This window comes from Sander vitreus, chromosome 7 (genome assembly GCF_031162955.1).
Source record: "Sander vitreus isolate 19-12246 chromosome 7, sanVit1, whole genome shotgun sequence".
In the NCBI taxonomy this organism is placed as follows: domain Eukaryota; kingdom Metazoa; phylum Chordata; class Actinopteri; order Perciformes; family Percidae; genus Sander; species Sander vitreus.
The window spans coordinates 8,732,266-8,750,910 of record NC_135861.1 but is presented as its reverse complement, the minus strand read 5'-3'; the positions used below and the strand labels follow the sequence as shown (position 1 = coordinate 8,750,910).

The 18,645-nt window shown below is 41.2% G+C and overlaps 2 protein-coding genes across 2 annotated transcripts; one reads left to right on the top strand and one right to left on the bottom strand.

Moving 5' to 3' along the window:
* Window positions 1–943: 943 nt before the first annotated feature.
* LOC144520610 (succinate dehydrogenase [ubiquinone] iron-sulfur subunit, mitochondrial-like) lies at window positions 944–5,727 on the bottom strand. Its single transcript, XM_078254452.1, has 8 exons — window positions 5,543–5,727; window positions 4,193–4,326; window positions 4,013–4,098; window positions 3,735–3,871; window positions 3,445–3,561; window positions 3,081–3,182; window positions 1,448–1,570; window positions 944–1,365 (listed from the first exon to the last, which is right to left on the bottom strand). The coding sequence occupies exons 1-8, from the start codon at window positions 5,606–5,608 to the stop codon at window positions 1,285–1,287; spliced, it is 846 nt and encodes a 281-aa protein (XP_078110578.1). The 5' UTR covers window positions 5,609–5,727; the 3' UTR covers window positions 944–1,284.
* A 1,575-nt stretch (window positions 5,728–7,302) lies between these two features.
* On the top strand, window positions 7,303–16,739 carry LOC144520608 (uncharacterized). The gene is made up of 16 exons (XM_078254451.1): window positions 7,303–7,610; window positions 9,085–9,161; window positions 9,299–9,400; window positions 9,500–9,559; window positions 9,639–9,708; window positions 10,346–10,511; window positions 10,676–10,745; window positions 10,916–11,071; window positions 12,458–12,514; window positions 12,626–12,751; window positions 12,982–13,106; window positions 13,326–13,377; window positions 13,464–13,534; window positions 13,644–13,811; window positions 14,161–14,269; window positions 14,362–16,739. Exons 1-16 carry the CDS (start codon window positions 7,415–7,417, stop codon window positions 16,528–16,530), a joined length of 3,774 nt encoding a protein of 1,257 aa, XP_078110577.1. The 5' UTR covers window positions 7,303–7,414; the 3' UTR covers window positions 16,531–16,739.
* The last annotated feature ends 1,906 nt before the right edge of the window (window positions 16,740–18,645 follow it).

Here is an 18,645-nt window from a genome sequence, read left to right as displayed (position 1 = left end):
ACTCACAAGTTCAATGGATATAAGAATTATGAAGGTGATATCAAAGAAGGTCTCCTATGTTAAGATGTGGTTGATTGAAAGAGTTTTTGATTTCAGTAAATATGACCTCCTAATGCTGCAAATTCAGCAAATGACAATTTTCAGTTATTTACAACCTATAACATGCTTTGAAACTCCGTTGTGCATAATTTGGAACAGTGCATTTTGAGTTTATTTTTAAATATTTAAAAAAAATATACGGTTTTCATTGGGTGGTTTGTTCAATGAAATTTGACTTATACCCTAACAGTTGGTGACTTGAAAATTATACTGACTGTCATTTGCATCGACTATTTAGGAAATTCAGTGAAAAATATCATTTGCATAATAATTTGGAACACAGTGTATAAGAACACATTTAGGGTTGCGAGTTTGTGTATCCCTTTGGCTGGTGTTTATTCTCCTATTGCATTGCCCTTTTTAAAGGAGAGAGAGAAATGATTTATATAAACTGAAATATTAACCTCGTTACCGCAGAATCCCTGTTTATATGCAGCTGGTCAGTAAATTCTCTGCAAACCAACAAATACAAATAGCGACCACATCACAATAGACCCTGGGATAAATGTTGACTTGTTGAAGCAGGGGAAAGCACCTTTTAAAATTCAACATTAATGATGGCTTCATGCCATTAAGTGTCCCAGTTAGCCATGTCAGTAAGTGATTATGGACAATATCAGAGCACTGGAGCTGGCTCACCTAAATGGAATGCAGCCATCATTAATGTTATGGATTCCACCTGTTTTTCCTGCTTTGTCAAGTCAAAATTTGTTGTGAAAGGGGCCTTTTTGGCAATTAAAAATGTCCCATTAGATCCTTCAATGTTGTTTATTGCAAAGGCAATCAACCAAAGGGTAATTTGTTCTTTCCTGATCCAAAAGCATTCAACATTCAATTTCCAAAATGAGCCCAGCACATCTTTAATGAACACATATTTAAATATTTACAGTCTGAGCACAATTTCATGAGCTTCTCCCAACAATAAATACAACAGAGCCTAGTATTTTCACTTTGCAGACAAATAGCAGAAATGTGGTGCAATATTGCATCAACAGTTCTTTCCAGCACCCTTTTCTCACAATCGCCTGCCTTCCTCCTCCTCCTCATTAAATCACACTTCACACACTCATTGAAACCACAAACAGGTGCTGATGTATGCAAAAGTTCCTGGTTGGCTCTCCTCTTCCTCTTTACTTAGTTTAAGGTATTATTAGTGGATCTTGAGCCAGCTGGATGTTCATATGTTCACGAAGCTGCCGCTTTCTTCTCTTTGTAAGTCGCCATCATTTTCTTGATCTCTGCGATGGCCTTTCCTGGGTTGAGTCCCTGTGGAGCAGTGTGTCAGACGGTAAAAAAACTAAACCTCTATTAACTCTGCGACAGTCGGAGTGAGAATGTTTTAAAGTACCTTGGGACAGGTCTTAGTGCAGTTCATGATAGTGTGGCAGCGGTAGAGAGAGAATGGGTCCTGAAGTTTAGACAAACGTTCCTCTGTGAATTCATCACGGGAATCAATCATCCACCGGTAAGCCTGTGGGATAATAACATAGTCATCTCTCGTTTGCTCCATCATGAATATATTTTTTGAAACAACTGTTAACGCTTGAACTTGTGACCGAATTACCCATGTCACGCACTGACCATGACATGAGCTGACATGATACCTCGTGCCTCAAAGTACAGCCTCAGCTTGAAAAATGCTGAATGGAACCAACATCAGCATGTTACAGTTTTTCTTGATTGCTTTGACCTGCTTAAAGAAACTGGGATCCACTCGGTTTTCATCATCACTGTCTCAGCAGAGCAGAAGACACCTCTTGCAAATGTGTTAACCCTTTCTCATTGGATGGACACATTTCCCCACCTTTTTGCAGAACAGTTAACACGGATGTCATTCAAGCAGTCCAAACTCCATTGTTTTAGCTTTGGTAACCAAACAGAAACCATCTGTTCCTAACTATTAGAAACTACCTACATCAGTATGAAATCACTGAAGCACCTGTTTGACACTCCTTCACACAAATCTTCAATTGGCAATCAGTCTGCAGGCCTTAAAGGTGCAGCGTCTGTGTTCTTCTTTGCCAACATGGATGGAAGAGGTCAAAGGCAGAAGAGACTGAGTATCAATAGTGGCTATTTCCTATTCTCTACAGTAATAGATGTTTATACTGTACTGTAATAGATTTTATTTTTATTTTCTTAATTTCTCATACTCTAATAGATTTTATTTTGGTATTTTGTGTAATATTTACAGTATTTCAGTTTTCAGCCACAGTTTCAAAATAAGGATCAATGGAATCAATAAAATGTGCATCAAAGCATTTCTGATTCTGGATCCAATTCTTTGCAAGAAGGCAAATATGACAACAAATGTCACTGGCATGAAAGCTACGTACAGTAATAGGCTACAATGACAAGCAATGGTGCACTGATTCGCACTGAGTGCTGTATTTTGTATTTTGTTGTCCACTGTGTAATGGTTGATTGGAAGAGCTCATACACTTGTTTGCAAGTTGTGTTGTTTGAAAGCAACATTTTCTTTTGTTGCATATTTTAAATGTTTTGGCACGGTTAGAGCCTTTTGCAAACAAAATGTGTCATTTTGACCATGAGTACCACTGTTTCGGCCTGTGTGTTAACTGTTTTGAAAAATGTGGAATTTGAGTTGACTGCTGTGTCAAAGCAATCAAGAAAAACTGTAACATCTAATAGTTGACAGCATTGAGCTGAAAGCACAGGTGAGCCAAAGTACAGCTGAGGTTGATAAAGTACACCTGAACGTGAGATGTACAAAACGGCCACCTACCAGAACATAATCTCATTAAATATTAACAAAATGGCCTTTGCTGTGACACCACTCTCGCACTTTCCTTCACTAAGGGTAAAGGATCTACCAAAGTTTTCTCTCTCTGGTTTATAATGAGCATTACAGGCTTACAAGGCCCCTTGGACCGTGGCTCTGGACTTTAACTCCTGTTACCGCATCTTATATTTTTTAGTTATTGGGGACATGCATCTCATAACTAAATTTGATTACCCACCTGCATTAGGACAGCAGGTCCCAAGTATTTGTCTCCATTCCACCAGTAGCTGGGACAGCTGGTGCTGCAGCAAGCACACAGGATACACTCATACAGGCCATCCTGTTGGGTTGAGAAGACTGTGACTCCACAGACAAATCATGATGCTATCATTAAATGTGTGATTCTGCTAAATATTTCCACTTGCAATACATTGGACACAAGACAGGTGGACAAATCTGTGTAATCTGGCTAAAATCCTAGTTACGGAATGATCACTGTGGCCGAGATACTGTATGGAGACTTCCCATATGGCTGCCACAGCAGGCCTTATTTCATTTGTGGGAGGTCGGTTTTTCTTACAGTAAGGGGTTGGTTTATTTACCAGTTTTTGCCTGTCCTCCACCGACTGGAAATACTGCTCCTTCCCTTCTTGAGTGTCATCCTTCTTTTTCAGGTAGGGCTCGATGGATTTGTACTGTGCATAGAAGTTGCTCATATCCTGGTGGAAATCATACGAGAGAGAACTAATAACAGGCACTCAACCAATAAATGCACCATATATATAATTCCTTTTTAAAGTCATGCCACTTTCACACACTATTCATGAACATCTGCTGTAGGTCTTTTGAAATATGGCCATGGAAATAAACTTTCTACACTTATAGAACTTACAGGCACCAGATCTTTCACCACATACATGTGTGGGAGCGGGTAGATTTTGGTTGGTTTGCTTGTGTTGCTGTCAATTTTGTTTAGGCATGCCAGCGTGTTGCCACCATTAATGTTCATGGCACATGAGCCGCAGATACCTAAAGGAATACACAATCAATGGGTCACTGACATCTGGCACAAAGGTACATTTAAACAGACCAGTTAATATTTGTTTTTATCAGAGTGAAAATAATTTACATTATTATGTGCACGCTGAATCTATACTGTATGTTTCTTACCCTCACGGCAGGAGCGTCTGAATGTGAGAGTGGGGTCAACCTCATTCTTAATCTTAATGAGGGCATCCAGAACCATTGGACCACAGCTATAGTAACAGGAACATGTCAATAGATTATGACATTGATTGAAGAAAAATGCAGCTCAGCAATGTTCTGCTCATGGATCTGGTTGTGACTTACGTGTTGAGATTGATTTCATATGTCTGCATTCGTGGTTTATCCCCGGCACAGTCTGGGTCCCAACGGTAAATCTGGAACTTCTTGATCCTGGGTTCAGGAGCCGGGGCAGCGGCCGTCTGAGCGTGCCGTACCATCTGTATCACAGATAACAAACGAGATGCAGTACATGATATGAATCACAGAGAAGCATCAAATGGAGATTCTACAGTTGGCATAATAATTGGTATTTTCTTCATTCATCCCTTCTAAAAAAAAAAATGCACTTTTTAGGTTAGAGTAAAATACAGAGCTATAAGAGCATGAGTTATGTACAAAGGAACACGTCATAATGTGACCTAGCTGCTGTTTACGTCAACTGAGGCTAAAATAGGAAGCACTTGGTAATTCTATCCTGTAACACCAGGGGATACTACTTGTACTAATACATCAACTCATGCAAACAACTACAAAGATGGCACCTAAAGAACTAACAATTAGTGCTTTACAGTATAATTGAGAGGCAAACTTTAATTATAAAAAAACATAGGTACCATAACATCAAATAATATATCAATAAAAGCCTTTGAAAGCCATATAATGAACAATACACTACTCCTACTAAAACACAATATAGTAAAAATATTGTAAAAATGTAAAAACTACAAGAAGAATCTTTGAGACGTCGTTTTAGATTAGAAATGTGTGTACTCCTTTTTGCATAAGAGGGTATAGAGTCTCCCCCTAGTGGCAGCTTGAATGAACTAACATGAAAGTGTTACATCACTTCGCAGACGGTTACCTAACTGACTCTTTCAGGACAATGAAAGATGGACCTCAGCACAATAACTTAAATAGTTCTATATATTTATGAGAAGTAGACATCTTTATGCACCTTAATAGCTAAAAATAAACTTTTAGCTTCTATATATAAGCCTTTAATGGGATACCGGGTTATACAGCTCAGCTCATTCACAATGAATGTGTTATAAGCATTTATTATAGTAGGCTATATTGATAATAAAACGTGAGCTGTTTTGCTGAATGTAAATACTACTTATTTATTCACACTTTACAGTGAATCAGATAGTACTAGAATAGGCTTCAAAATGATGCCACATTTACACACACACACACACACACACACACACACACACACACACACACACACACACACACGTAGCCTGGGAGCAGGGTGTGTTGATGACAAAACGAGTAGTACACACTTTTAGGATGGTTCAATGTAGCCTAGCATAAACGTAACCGTTAAATCAACACAAACACCGAATTGTTAACACCATACACATTATTTAAAAGAAGCCCAAACATGTCTGCTGTTATTTCTTACACTGAATACAAATATTGTGTACTCACCACCATCATTCCAGAATTCCTAATAGCTAAAACATTTCGACTCAAGGCGCCACCAACCACCGACATGTTTCTGACTTGATTGAGTTTGAGCAGAGTCGGGTTAGCTATAACTTTAAATTGAACCACACAGCAAACAAGACAGCTCACTCTTCTCAACTACCGTATGTAAGCCCATCCCTCTACGTGCATCTATGTGACGCAAGGGGCGTGGAGTGCGCCACGGTTGTTTCCTTTTGCAAGCTCCTACCGTTCTTATGATACATCCATAGCTCCTACCCAGCTCTTTCTTCAGACCACAAACTGGCACGCAGACATTCTGTTCTGCAGCTGGATAGTAGGCAGACGCAGTATATGGCAAGGCAATATGGCACGGGTCAAGTTTCGAAATAAAAACCCATGCTTCATGCTTCACGCATGCTTGGGTCGTAAATGTACACTTCATCCATGAATATCCCATATATCCGACAACCCCTGAAGGCACCATATGTAAGGGCCTCTTTCACAACCAACATTGATGTAAACTAGGGTCAGTTACATATGTATCCATTACTGAAAACATGCATCTATGCAGGTGCAATTACTTTTAACAGGTTTATGATAATAATGATTATAATTTTACTTCGCTCCCAATCGTTCTTATTTGATAATAGTGAACTTATACTGATTTAAATGTATATAGAATGTATTCCATATGGGCCTATTTTTTAATACTGTACATTTTTCTCATCGATTCCTTCTTTGTCTCAATGTGTAATTTGAATGTAAAGTACTTTAGATCTTGTGTTATATTTAGCACGCATTACTCAATATTTCCTTGACCCATCCATTTTTATATACAATATGCCAGTGATTTCCTGCCACAATAGTCCAGTTTCTGCAAGCGAATCCCTTAAGTTAATAAGTAGTCACTTTTGATAGACTCCTTACTGTATGTTGACTTTACAAAGGCCAATAAAAAAGATAGGAGCCACTCTGTGTGATTATAGTATGTCTATTTTATGTATGTAATATAGTAATGTAATGTCTGCCAGTCTGTTCTCATTCAATATGCATGACTAGTCTGGGCCAGAGATGTACGCAGTAAGCTATTCAGATGGGAATGCATTTGAAGGTCGAGGGAAAAACTCATGTACTCAGGTAGATTTTAATGTATTCAATGATCTTTGTTCACATGGTCAGTAAAATTGAACATTTACGACTGACTCTTCAGATAAGAAATAACCTGCACACATCATATTAGTTTACACAATAGGGCTGCCAAGACATTTCCCTGACTCAGAACCTAAAATATGTTACACCCCTGTTTTCACACAAATAAACATATACAGATAACAATACAATAATAAGAACCCCTGGACCTCACAGTTATAATACATGATATAATACTATTAATAATACATAATACGCATGGCTGTATTGTTCGGGCAGTATCAGATGCAGCCTAAACGGATTTTGTTTTGTTCAGAATAAAAGCATATTAAAAAAAAAAAAAAACAATAAAAGGAATAATTCTTTGATATAGCACTCCACTCAACTAAAACTGACATTTCCGGTCTGCTTTTTCGGGATATTATTTCTTTAGATTTATTTTAATCATCTATTTAATTTGCCATGGATTATGGTAATAAAAACAGTGTATATACATTACCATAAAACAAGCGGGGAAAGGAACATTTTGTACAACAATCTATATAACTTAATTAAATTCCTCCTTCCGAGTTCATCTTTGTTTTAGTTTGATAGGTTTGGCCGGAAGTTTTTTCACCTATTGGTGTACTTGACTCTGGCCCAACAAGCATGAGCTACTAGGCTACTACTAGACAACTGTCGTGGAGGCTCTGTAGCCTGTTGCTCGGGAACTGTTGAAGCAGCATGTCGTGGCTCTTCGGCTGGGGGAAGGGCTCCGGTTCGCCGCCAGTGGACGAGCAGACAGCGGCTGCTCTTGCTGAAGGAGCCGGAGGTGAAGCAGGAGATCCAGGGGGAGGCAAACCTGGGGACAAATGGAGTAACTTTGACCCGACTGGACTGGAGAGAGCTGCAAAAGCTGCAAGGGACCTCGACAAATCACGTGCGTACTCATTTTACCAGCATTTAACAAAAGTAGCCTATACTTTCTTTCTTTCGTCATTTCAATGACTTAAGTTATTCCAGTATATTGTTTTTCTGCAGTGGACAAACTTTCCCAATGGGGAAATTACTACCATAGCCTGTAAATATTTACAGTCTATGGTTGGTACGTTCTGTTCTTTTCGGATATGGTCCCTTGCGCCGAATTCCACACAAAAATGTCAGGCAGAAAGCTAAGTTTCTACTTTGCAAATGTGCAAACTTTTAATATCGGGTTGTAACTAAGGTGCACTGCTGAACTGTCGACTGTGATCCTTTATTCTGCATACATCCACCAAAGTTAGCGGTGCAATCTACATTACATTTCAACTTTTTAAACTGGTTTACCCCCACCAAACGCCGGAGGCCAGGGGCTGCTGTGAACCATGTTCTGCCTTGATGTGATGTATAACGCCTATATCGGAATACTATAACAATTATTTATTCTCAAGGTATGTGTAATATATTAGTGGTTTTAAATAGGTTGGCTTGCCGATTTCCTAATTTAGTTGCACAGGTTGATCTACCTCTTTGCTACAAGTTTGCTTGCTTATTTGAAGAATTCATTTCTAAAAGCCATTCTGAAAATGGATAAACCAACACTAGTTTGATTATTACCTTGAGCGACAATATTTTTTATATATAATATAATAAAAACATTTTTTAAATGAATAAAAACGCATGTTTTTTGCAAACCCTTCAATTGACCTCCACACATTATGCAGCAAGAGAGAGTTTGGGGGCGTGTACAGAACATATGGAACAAAGTGTCCTCGCAAGCTCAGCCCCTCACCTGTCACATACGTCATGCCCTTCATGTCAGTAGTGCAGTTGAACATGCTTACTGCTGGTCACTGTATGGGGGTATTTTACCCAGTGCCTGTCAGCTCACCACAGCTCCACCACATCCTCCACCCTGACCCTCACCACAGTCGTCCCCCAGGGCTTCGTGCTCAGAGCTGCCATCCATGATGGGGGACCATCGCATGTCACTTTACCCTAAAACCGTTTATCTTTATATACTGTTACATACTGTGTTACAACTGTTTTCACCTTTGTGTGTGTGATATATATATCCATATGTTTTAACTTGCACTATTTTATGTCTTAGATTCTTCTTTAGTTTTTTTTTTTTTTTTCACTTTTTTTATACAAATTGAATTAGCATCGTAAGGAGCCTCACACCCCAGACTGCTTCTGAAATGATTGTGCAGCTTTTCATTTGTACCTTCTTTTTATTTTTATTTTTTAAATATCTGCTGTGCTCTCTTAAAACACACTGACTGACAAACAGGCAGGTCCGCATCATCTTGTAGTGCCAGTTTGAACCCATATACCCAAAAGTGTAACTATAATTGTCCTTGTGGTTAAAATTTAAATAGTTAAATGAATAAAGCAGCATAACTCACTGTTTTATTTATTTGAAATTTCAACAGGACATGCCAAAGAAGCGCTGGCCCTGGCTCGTATGCAGGAGCAGACTGTACAGCTGGAGCATGAGAGTAAAGTGAAAGTAGGTGTTGGTGGAGGGGGATTCTTTTCAAAAGTGCCTCACATGTGATTGGGTGATCAACTGATACATGTGTTCAGAACAGGTAACTGCTAAACTCTGATGTCGTTACGCATAACACAAACCAAACCACCCAACAGGAATATGAGGCAGCTTTGGAGCAGCTGAAGGGCGAGCAGATCCGCCTCCAAGGCGAGGAGAGACGCAAAACACTGGCAGAGGAGACAAAGCAAAACCAGGCAGTATGGAATTAACACCGTACACACCTTGTTCTTCACTTGATTCACCTACAAGATATATATATTTTTAATTTATTGAATTATTTTCTAAATCGCCTCCAGAGGGCACAATATCAGGACAAACTTGCCAGACAGAGGTATGATGATCAGCTCAGGCAACAGGTAAACCTTTTTAAATCAACACTTGAAATGAACACCTGAATACCTAAATGGAGCGTTCCTCATGTGTTCTAATCTACAGCAATTCCTCAATGAAGAGAACCTTCGCAAACAAGAAGAATCAGTTGTGAAGCAAGAGGCCATGAGAAAAGGTAGAAGATAAAACCAAATGCACCCTTGCATTTACACATTATTCATCCACTAATAATGTAATGTAAAACAACTCCTTTATTACCCTACTTCAAGATACTCTAAGCAGGATTTGTGCTGCTCCAAAGCAAAGAATGACCATAATATATCTGCAAGTGTCAATAAGTTGATCAGTACTGATTGTTGATCAGTACTGATGACTCCGAGAGGATATGGCTCACTGTTAGATGTGTTGCTCCTTTGCTAGTCTCCTTTGGGGCACGTACTCGGTGTTGCAAGAAAACTACCCAACCCAGGGGAGTTTCAAGACACTCTCAAAATATGAATACAGTGTTATTCTAGTATTTATCATAATGATGAATTAGCTCTTCATTAGACATTTGCATTGGGTCTGTGCTCTAATTAGCTAGGTTACTCCTTTTTAAATTTTCTTTAATTTAACCACAAAAAACCATGAATAGACCCTTTTGTAATGGTGTTATATTAATTAAATAAATCAAGAGAAACTGTATCTTTTTAAATCCGTTTAATCTAGTTTTGGCACGGTGTTAAGTTATACCACCCTGATTTAAGTAGGTCAAAGTCTCAGCCCTGTCAGAAGCATGTCGTTTTTTTAATATCTGCCTCTTTTCCTACCAGCTACCATTGAACATGAAATGGATCTGAGACACAAGAATGACCTGCTTCGCATAGAAGCGGAGGCCAAAGCCCGTGCCCAGGTGGAGAGGGAGAACGCGGACCTGATCAGGGAACAGATCCGCCTGAAGGCTGCTGAACACAGACAAACTGTCCTTGAATCTATAAAGTGAGAGGCAAAAAGACTTTACACTTTCCTTAATCCTCAGAGTAACTGGCATCTTATCTCCTTGTATCTCTCTCAGCTGTAAGTAAAATCCCCGAGGGCGGCAGTTGAGTGTAGCTGCCACAGTGGAGGCAGTCAGTGTGATAATTGTGTTTTGTCCCTGGCAGGACGGCAGGAGCCGTGTTTGGGGAGGGATTCAGGGCCTTCGTCTCTGACTGGGACAAACTCACAGCCACGGTAAATCCATGTCAGACCTGTCACGCTTTGTCACACATTCACCACAGGAGGACTGCAGAGGATTATGGGAAGCAGTGGTCTTCATGTTTGCTATGCTATACAGCTGTATGCTTGAATATATGTGTGTGTGTGTGTGTGTGTGTGTGTGTGTGTCTTTTTGTCCCCCACAGGTTGCTGGGTTGACGCTGTTGGCAGCAGGAGTATATACTGCCAGGAACACCACCGCGGTGGCCGGGCGCTACATAGAGGCTCGTCTAGGCAAACCCTCACTGGTCCGAGAGACCTCCAGGATAACTGTTGCAGAGGCCATCAAACATCCAATCAAGGTCAAACCACATCCTTATATTCATGTTTGTACTATTTGTGTGTTCAATAACCTGCTGATAAAACTAACCACCATCTACACAAGAATGGGAAACATGCAGGACGTGTGTGTGTGTAAATACCGTAGTATATTTTAATGAGGCAGCTTTAGATGTAAATGAATGCATTCTGCATAGGGAGTAATTTATTATGTTGTTGTTTTTGAAAACACTACTCATCATCATCAACAGCTGGTAGCGCATCAAATTTATTTTTGAGAAAGAAATTGTTTAAATGGATTTGTTAATTCATGTATCGTCTGCAGTATATCCAGCTAATCCTGCCAAATGGACTGAATGTGGCAGTGCCTGTTGGCATAATGGGCAACAACAAAGGATTTACACTCTTGTCTGTTTTGGGCCAGTGTCTTTATAGAGCCTCAGGTGTGATGTAGGGTCTTCAGCTCTCCCTCCACCGTCCTGCGCCAGGTATTCTTGGGTCGGCCTCTTTTACGTTTGCCATCTGGTGTCCAGTGAAGGGCAGTTCGCGTATTACTCTACGTGTTACATGTCCAATCCATTTCCATCGCCTTCTCATAATGATGGTAGCCATGTTGTCATGTTTACACTGCCTGAGTAGAAGTTGATTGGAGATGGTGTTTGGCCAGAATATTCTCTTTATTTTAAGTAGTTTTTTGGTGTGGAAGGTCGACAGTTTGTGGAGATCGCTTTCAGTTGTTCGCCAGCACTCAGAGCCGTATAGCAGGGTAGACAAGACACAGCTCTGATAAAGTCTCAGCTTGGTGTTGGTGCTGTACTGGGCAGACTTCCAGACGTTGTTTAGTCTCTGTAAGGTGTTTCGGGCCTTGCTGAGTCGGATTGTGATTTTGTTGCCTGTTCCTCCATCATGGCTGACAGTGCTGCCTAGGTAAGTGAAATGGTTGGTCATGGGTAGGTTTGTGTCTTCTATTAGTATTTTTGGGGGGTTTGGGATGTTGAGCGTCATCAGCTCTGTCTTCATCTGATTGATCTTAAGACTTATTTGCTGTGCAAAGTTGTTAAGGAGTTATACCAATGAAGTGTGTAAAATGAATGAGTACATTCACAAAGATGGCAACGGGGTGGATGTGTGCTGAATGTTTCAAGTAGTTATTTGGTTATTTCTTTTCCACATTGTTAGCCCAAATCTATATAATAGACAAGAAACCTCTGAAGAGCAGGAAAGTCACTCATCAGTAATAACATGTTAAAATGATGTTGATGTTCTGTATGTTATGACTAGATAATAAGAACTTCTATTTACAAGCACTCAGATTTCAGACATAATGCCTGTGCCTACCTATTTACTGTTTAATGGTTTTATGCTTAATCAAGTCACTATGCAATTCCCTCTGTTTTCCTCATCTTTAGACGGCCAAGCGCCTGAGAAGCAGACCACAGGATGCCTTGGAGGGGGTGGTGCTCAGCGTGAGTCATTTACTCATCATGGTTTTTGTTGCATTGATATATTCTGAATTAAACGTTCATTTAGTCTTTAACGTCGTGAAAAATCTTTTCATTGTGCTGTGGATCACACAGCCAACTTTGGAGGAACGTGTAAGGGATGTTGCCATCGCCACTCGTAACACCAGGCAGAACAGAGGCTTGTACAGAAACATCCTGATGTATGGACCCCCTGGAACTGGAAAAACACTCTTTGCCAAGGTATGGCTGGTTTAAACATCTTATCTCATCATTTGATTTTCTTTCTCTTTTATGTTTTTTGACATTGTACATGTAGTTCTTTCATGCAAAGATGCAGTCAATTTGTAAAGCAGTATATTTTCTATATATTTAGCTTAGCTGTTACTCATAATTTTTTACAACAGTTTTGTATTTCTTTCTTTTTTGCCTCTGTCCTTATTTGAACAAAGCTCTTTCCATTGCCTTTTCAGAAACTGGCTCTCCATTCAGGGATGGACTATGCCATCATGACAGGTGGCGATGTGGCACCCATGGGGCGCGATGGAGTCACTGCCATGCACAAGGTGTTTGACTGGGCCAGCACCAGCAGGCGAGGGTAAGGCACTTTAATTTGCTCCATTAATACTCAATGAATTAACACTACGATGTATATCAGCTGTTAAATTTTGACTCTGAAAGTTTAATAGTGTAGACTCTATGTATGTTGTGTTACATACAGAGCTGCTTTTATTTTAATGGCGAATAACATGAAATGCCTTTACATTAACAATGGCAGTTTTTAAGCACATTCTCTTTGTTCTCTGATTCTCTGCAGCCTCTTGCTGTTCGTAGATGAAGCTGATGCATTCCTGCGTAAGCGAGCCACAGTGAGTTCATCTGCAGTGTCATATGCACGGTGATGGCGCCCTGTGTTTTAATCATATATTCATGAGTCATGATTTTTGCATTGCAGGAGAAAATCAGTGAGGACCTCAGAGCCACCCTTAATGCATTTCTCTACCGCACTGGGGAGCAGAGCAACAAGTTGGTATTTTACGTTATTCACTGTGCATGGCTGGGCATGAAAAGGTCTTTGCCATGACTGAAAAGGTCACTGGCTGGGTCTAAGTGGTCTCATTCTCTCTCTCCTCAGGTTCATGCTGGTGCTTGCCAGTAACCAGCCAGAACAGTTCGACTGGGCCATTAATGACCGCATTGATGAGATTGTAAACTTTGCGTTACCTGGTCTGGGCGAGAGGGAAAGATTGGTGCGCCTGTATTTCGACAAATTTGTGCTGGGTCCTGCCACTACAGGGAGACAGTGAGTATACACTGATTGTATTTCAATTTCAAACCACTACTGTTGCTGCTCCATAGCAGAGGTGATTGACTACCGCAAAGGAAAGCATTGGTCCCTAGAGGTCGCCTTGCTAGCTCAAGTTGCATAGTGGTGTATATAATGTGTTCAGTCCTGAAACCATAGTGGTGTCTGAGTCTACTTATTGCTTTCATGAAATGGTGTTTAAGTCCTCAAGAAGTGTAGCACAGAAGGCGTTGCACATTGCATTAGCAGTTGAAACCAGTAAGTGTACGAATTATCAATGATAAGAAATAAGTTAAAGCTCAAGTACAAACTTCCTGTACAAACCTCTTGTGCTTTAACTCAACAGGAGATTAAAATTGGCTCAGTTCGACTATGGCCACAAGTGTTCAGACATTGCAAAGCGAGCAGAAGGCATGTCTGGTCGTGAAATCTCCAAACTTGGTGTGGCCTGGCAGGTGAGTAGAAAAGCCTGTCGACACAAAATATTATTTTTCTGTTTCCAAACAAATCTAAAGCCAACCTTTTATTACATTTGTTTTCCTGGAAGGCTGCCGCATACTCTTCTGAAGATGGAGTTTTGACCGAAGCGATGATTGACTCAAGAGTTGATGATGCCATCAAGCAGCATGCACAGAAAATGGACTGGCTGCTGATGGAAGCAGGTGTGGGGGTTGGCAAGGTCGGTGTACATCTCCCTAAGGAAATGGCTGCAGGAATCACAGCCCAGGAAGCTTCTTCATTAGCACAAACTGAAGCGACAGCCCCGACTGTACAACAAGTCCTTCCACTTCTCGAGGCTGTGAACAATGTTCTCCAGGCAGAAGCAGCCGCTCATCCTTCAGAGGTAGAGGCAGATGCTATCCTCAAAGAGGCAGCCACATTGGTTAAAGAAAGTGAAGTCTTGAATGATACAGTTGAAACCGTTGTTGAGACAGCTACTGCTGTCCCTTTGGTGCAGGAGGTTGAGGCCGCCAAGGACCTGACTGAGGAGGTTCTAGGCGCAGCTGTAGCTACAGAAACTGTTGTTCCTGAGGTAAAGGATACAGTCACTGAGGTTAAAGAGGCTGAGGGTATACCAGTTTCCACCATCCGAGAAACTGCTGCTGTGAGTAAAGAAGAGCCAACTGCTGATATAGCTGCGCAAGAGACTGAGGCCATTGAAGTAGTTAAGGAAAAATATGTAGCGCACTCAGAAACAGCAGTCTCTGCTGTTCCTCAGGAGAAGGAATTAGATGTTGTCTCTAATGTTGTCCAGGAGCCAGAGGCTATATTAGTTGGACTCTCCCAAGAGACTGTTGTCCAAGAAACTGAGTCAGCTGCCACGTCTGTTGATTGTGTAGAAACTGAAGCCATTAAGACTGCCGAGGAAGTCGCGACTGTTGCTGTAAAGGTTGCAGAGGAAATTGCAAACAATGTAGCTCAAGTGTCTGAGTCCCTGGCAAACATTGCAAAAGAGGCTGAAGCAATAGCAGCTGATGTAGCCAAGGTGGCTGATGCCGTAGTAACCATCACTGAGGAGATGGAAGCAGTAGTCACCAAGGAAGTTGAAGCCATGGAAAGTGAAGTTGTCAAGGATCCAAATGAGGTTGTAGTGGAAACTGCATCTGAAACATCCGAGGTTACTAAAGAGTTCGAAGTGGTAGTGACAGATGTCGTCGAGGAGTCTGAGAGTATTGCTGCAGAGGTTGTTAAGGAGGTCGAACCTGCGACGACTGAGACCGCTGCCAAGGAAGCTGAAGTCCTCTCAACGGAGTCTACCATTGAAACTGAAGCCACAGCTTCAGAGGAAGCCAAGGAGCCTCAGACTACTGCCATTGAGTTTGCCGCAGAAGGTCAGACTTTGGCTACAGAGATTGCTGCCAAGGAAGCCAAAGTCACACCTGCAGAGGTTTCCAAGGTAGCGGAAGACCTAACAACCAAGGAGGCTGACAGTGTGTTTGCAGAAGATGTGAAACTGCCTGAGAATACTGCGGTTGCTGCCAAGGAAGCTGAGGCCATAATGACAAAGGCTGCAGAGGAGGTAGAGACTGTAGTAACTGAAGTCATTGATGAGACGAACTCCGCAGCTGTTTCCAACATAGAAACCAAGGTTGATACAGAGACTGCAGAGGTGTCCAAGGAAGCCGAAGTCCTAACAACCAAGGAGGCTGACACTGGGGCTACGGAAGATGTGAAACTGCCTGAGAATACTGAAACTGCTGCCAAGGAAGCTGAGGCCAAAACAATAAAGGCTGCAGAGGAGGTAGAGACTGTAGTAACTGAAGTCATTGATGAGACGAACTCCGCAGCTGTTTCCAACATAGAAACCAAGGTTGATACAGAGACTGCAGAGGTGTCCAAGGAAGCCGAAGTCCTAACAACCAAGGAGGCTGACACTGGGGCTACGGAAGATGTGAAACTGCCTGAGAATACTGAAACTGCTGCCAAGGAAGCTGAGGCCAAAACAACGAAGGCTGCAGAGGAGGTAGAGACTGTAGTTACTGAAGTCACCAATGAGACAAACTCAGCAGCTGTTCCCAACATAGAAACCATGGTTGATACTGTGGTGTCAGAACAGTCTGAAAAACTTGAGAGTCCAACCACCGAGAAGTCGGCTGCCTCTAAGACACCCAGCACTGGAGAAACAGAACCCAGTCAAACTGAGAAGCCTCTTTCAAATAACCAGAGTGGAGATGAAAACGACAAACCACAAGCCAAGCCGAGTCCAACAAAATGATCACGTGAAAACTTTGATAAAAAGCTTTTGTGAATAAAGACCTGTTGGAATAGTTAAACACTTGAGTGTGTAAAACATTCACCCTATAATGTCTACTCTTCTATCAGTGTGTTTGTAACTTAATTACTGTGAATGCCAGCGTTAAGGTAATAGTTTGATTATGGCCTGTAGGTTTGTAAGATTCTGAGTAAAAGCATGTACCACTCTGATTGTCAGACTATTGCATTCTGCTTTTTTTTCTTCTGGTCGTCGTCATTTTCAAAGTCTGTGGCTGGGTGACATTTTGAAAATGTGTCCTCTAGATGGGGATGTTCTCACGTGTTAGGTTACCAGTTCTGGCACAACGTGATATCATGACTTAGCGTAAACATACACGCCACTTTCCTAAAGCCAAGTGGCGTGTTATCTGTACGCATTTTGAGCTATCCACGTGTACAGGTGCTGGTCATATAATTAGAATATCATGAAAAAGTTGATTTATTTCAGTAATTCCATTCAAAAAGTGAAATTTGTATATTATATTCATTCATCACACACAGTGATATATTTCAAATGTTCATTTCTTTTAATTGTGATGATTATAACTGACAATGAAAATGCCAAATTCATTATCTCCGAAAATTAGAATATTACTTAAGACCAATACAAAAAAGGATTTTTAGAAATGTTGGCCAACTGAAAAGTATGAACATGAAAAGTATGAGCATGTACAGCACTCAATACTTAGTTGGGGCTCCTTTTGCCTGAATTACTGCAGCAATGCGGCGTGGCATGGAGTCGATCAGTCTGTGGCACTGCTCAGGTGTTATGAGAGCCCAGGTTGCTCTGATAGTGGCCTTCAGCTCTTCTGCATTGTTGGGTCTGGCGTATCGCATCATCCTCTTCACAATACCCCATAGATTTTCTATAGGGTTAAGGTCAGGCGAGTTTGCTGGCCAATTAAGAACAGGGATACCATGGTCCTTAAACCAGGTACTGGTAGCTTTGGCACTGTGTGCAGGTGCCAAGTCCTGTTGGAAAATGAAATCTGCATCTCCATAAAGTTGGTCAGCAACAGGAAGCATGAAGTGCTCTAAAACTTCCTGGTAGACGGCTGCGTTGACCCTGGACCTCAGAAAACACAGTGGACCAACACCAGCAGATGACATGGCACCCCAAACCATCACTGACTGTGGAAACTTTACACTGGACTTCAAGCAATGTGGATTCTGTGCCTCTCCTCTCTTCCTCCAGACCTTGATTTCCAAAGGAAATGCAAAATTTACTTTCATCAGAGAACATAACTTTGGACCACTCAGCAGCAGTCCAGTCCTTTTTGTCTTTAGCCCAGGCGAGACACTTCTGACGCTGCGTCTTGTTCAAGAGTGGCTTGACACAAGGAATGCGACAGCTGAAACCCATGTCTTGCATACGTCTGTGCGTGGTGGTTCTTGAAGCACTGACTCCAGCTGCAGTCCACTCTTTGTGAATCTCCCCCACATTTTTGAATGGGTTTTGTTTCACAGTCCTCTCCAGGATGCAGTTATTCCTATTGCTTGTACACTTTTTTCTACCACATCTTTTCCTTCCCTTCGCCTCTCTATTAATGTGCTTGGACACAGAGCTCTGTGAACAGCCAGCCTCTTTAGCAATGACCTTTGTGTCTTGCCCTCCTTGTGCAAGGTGTCAATGGTCGTCTTTTGGACAGCTGTCAAGTCAGCAGTCTTCCCTATGATTGTGTAGCCTACAGAACTAGACTGAGAGACCATTTAAAGGCCTTTGCAGGTGTTTTGAGTTAATTAGCTGATTAGAGTGTGGCACCAGGTGTCTTCAGTATTGAACCTTGTCACAATATTCAAATTTTCTGAGATACTGAATTTGGGGTTTTCATTAGTTGTCAGTTATAATCATCAAAATTAAAAGAAATAAACACTTGAAATATATTAGTCTGTGTGGAATGAATGTATACATTATACAAGTTTCATTTTTTGAATGGAATTACTGAAATAAATCAACTTTTTCATGATATTGTAATTATATGACCAGCACCTGTATATCTACGCTACAGACGGTAGTCTGCTGTAGCACAGCGTAAACATACACAACACTTTCTAAAGCCACGTGGCGTGTTATCGT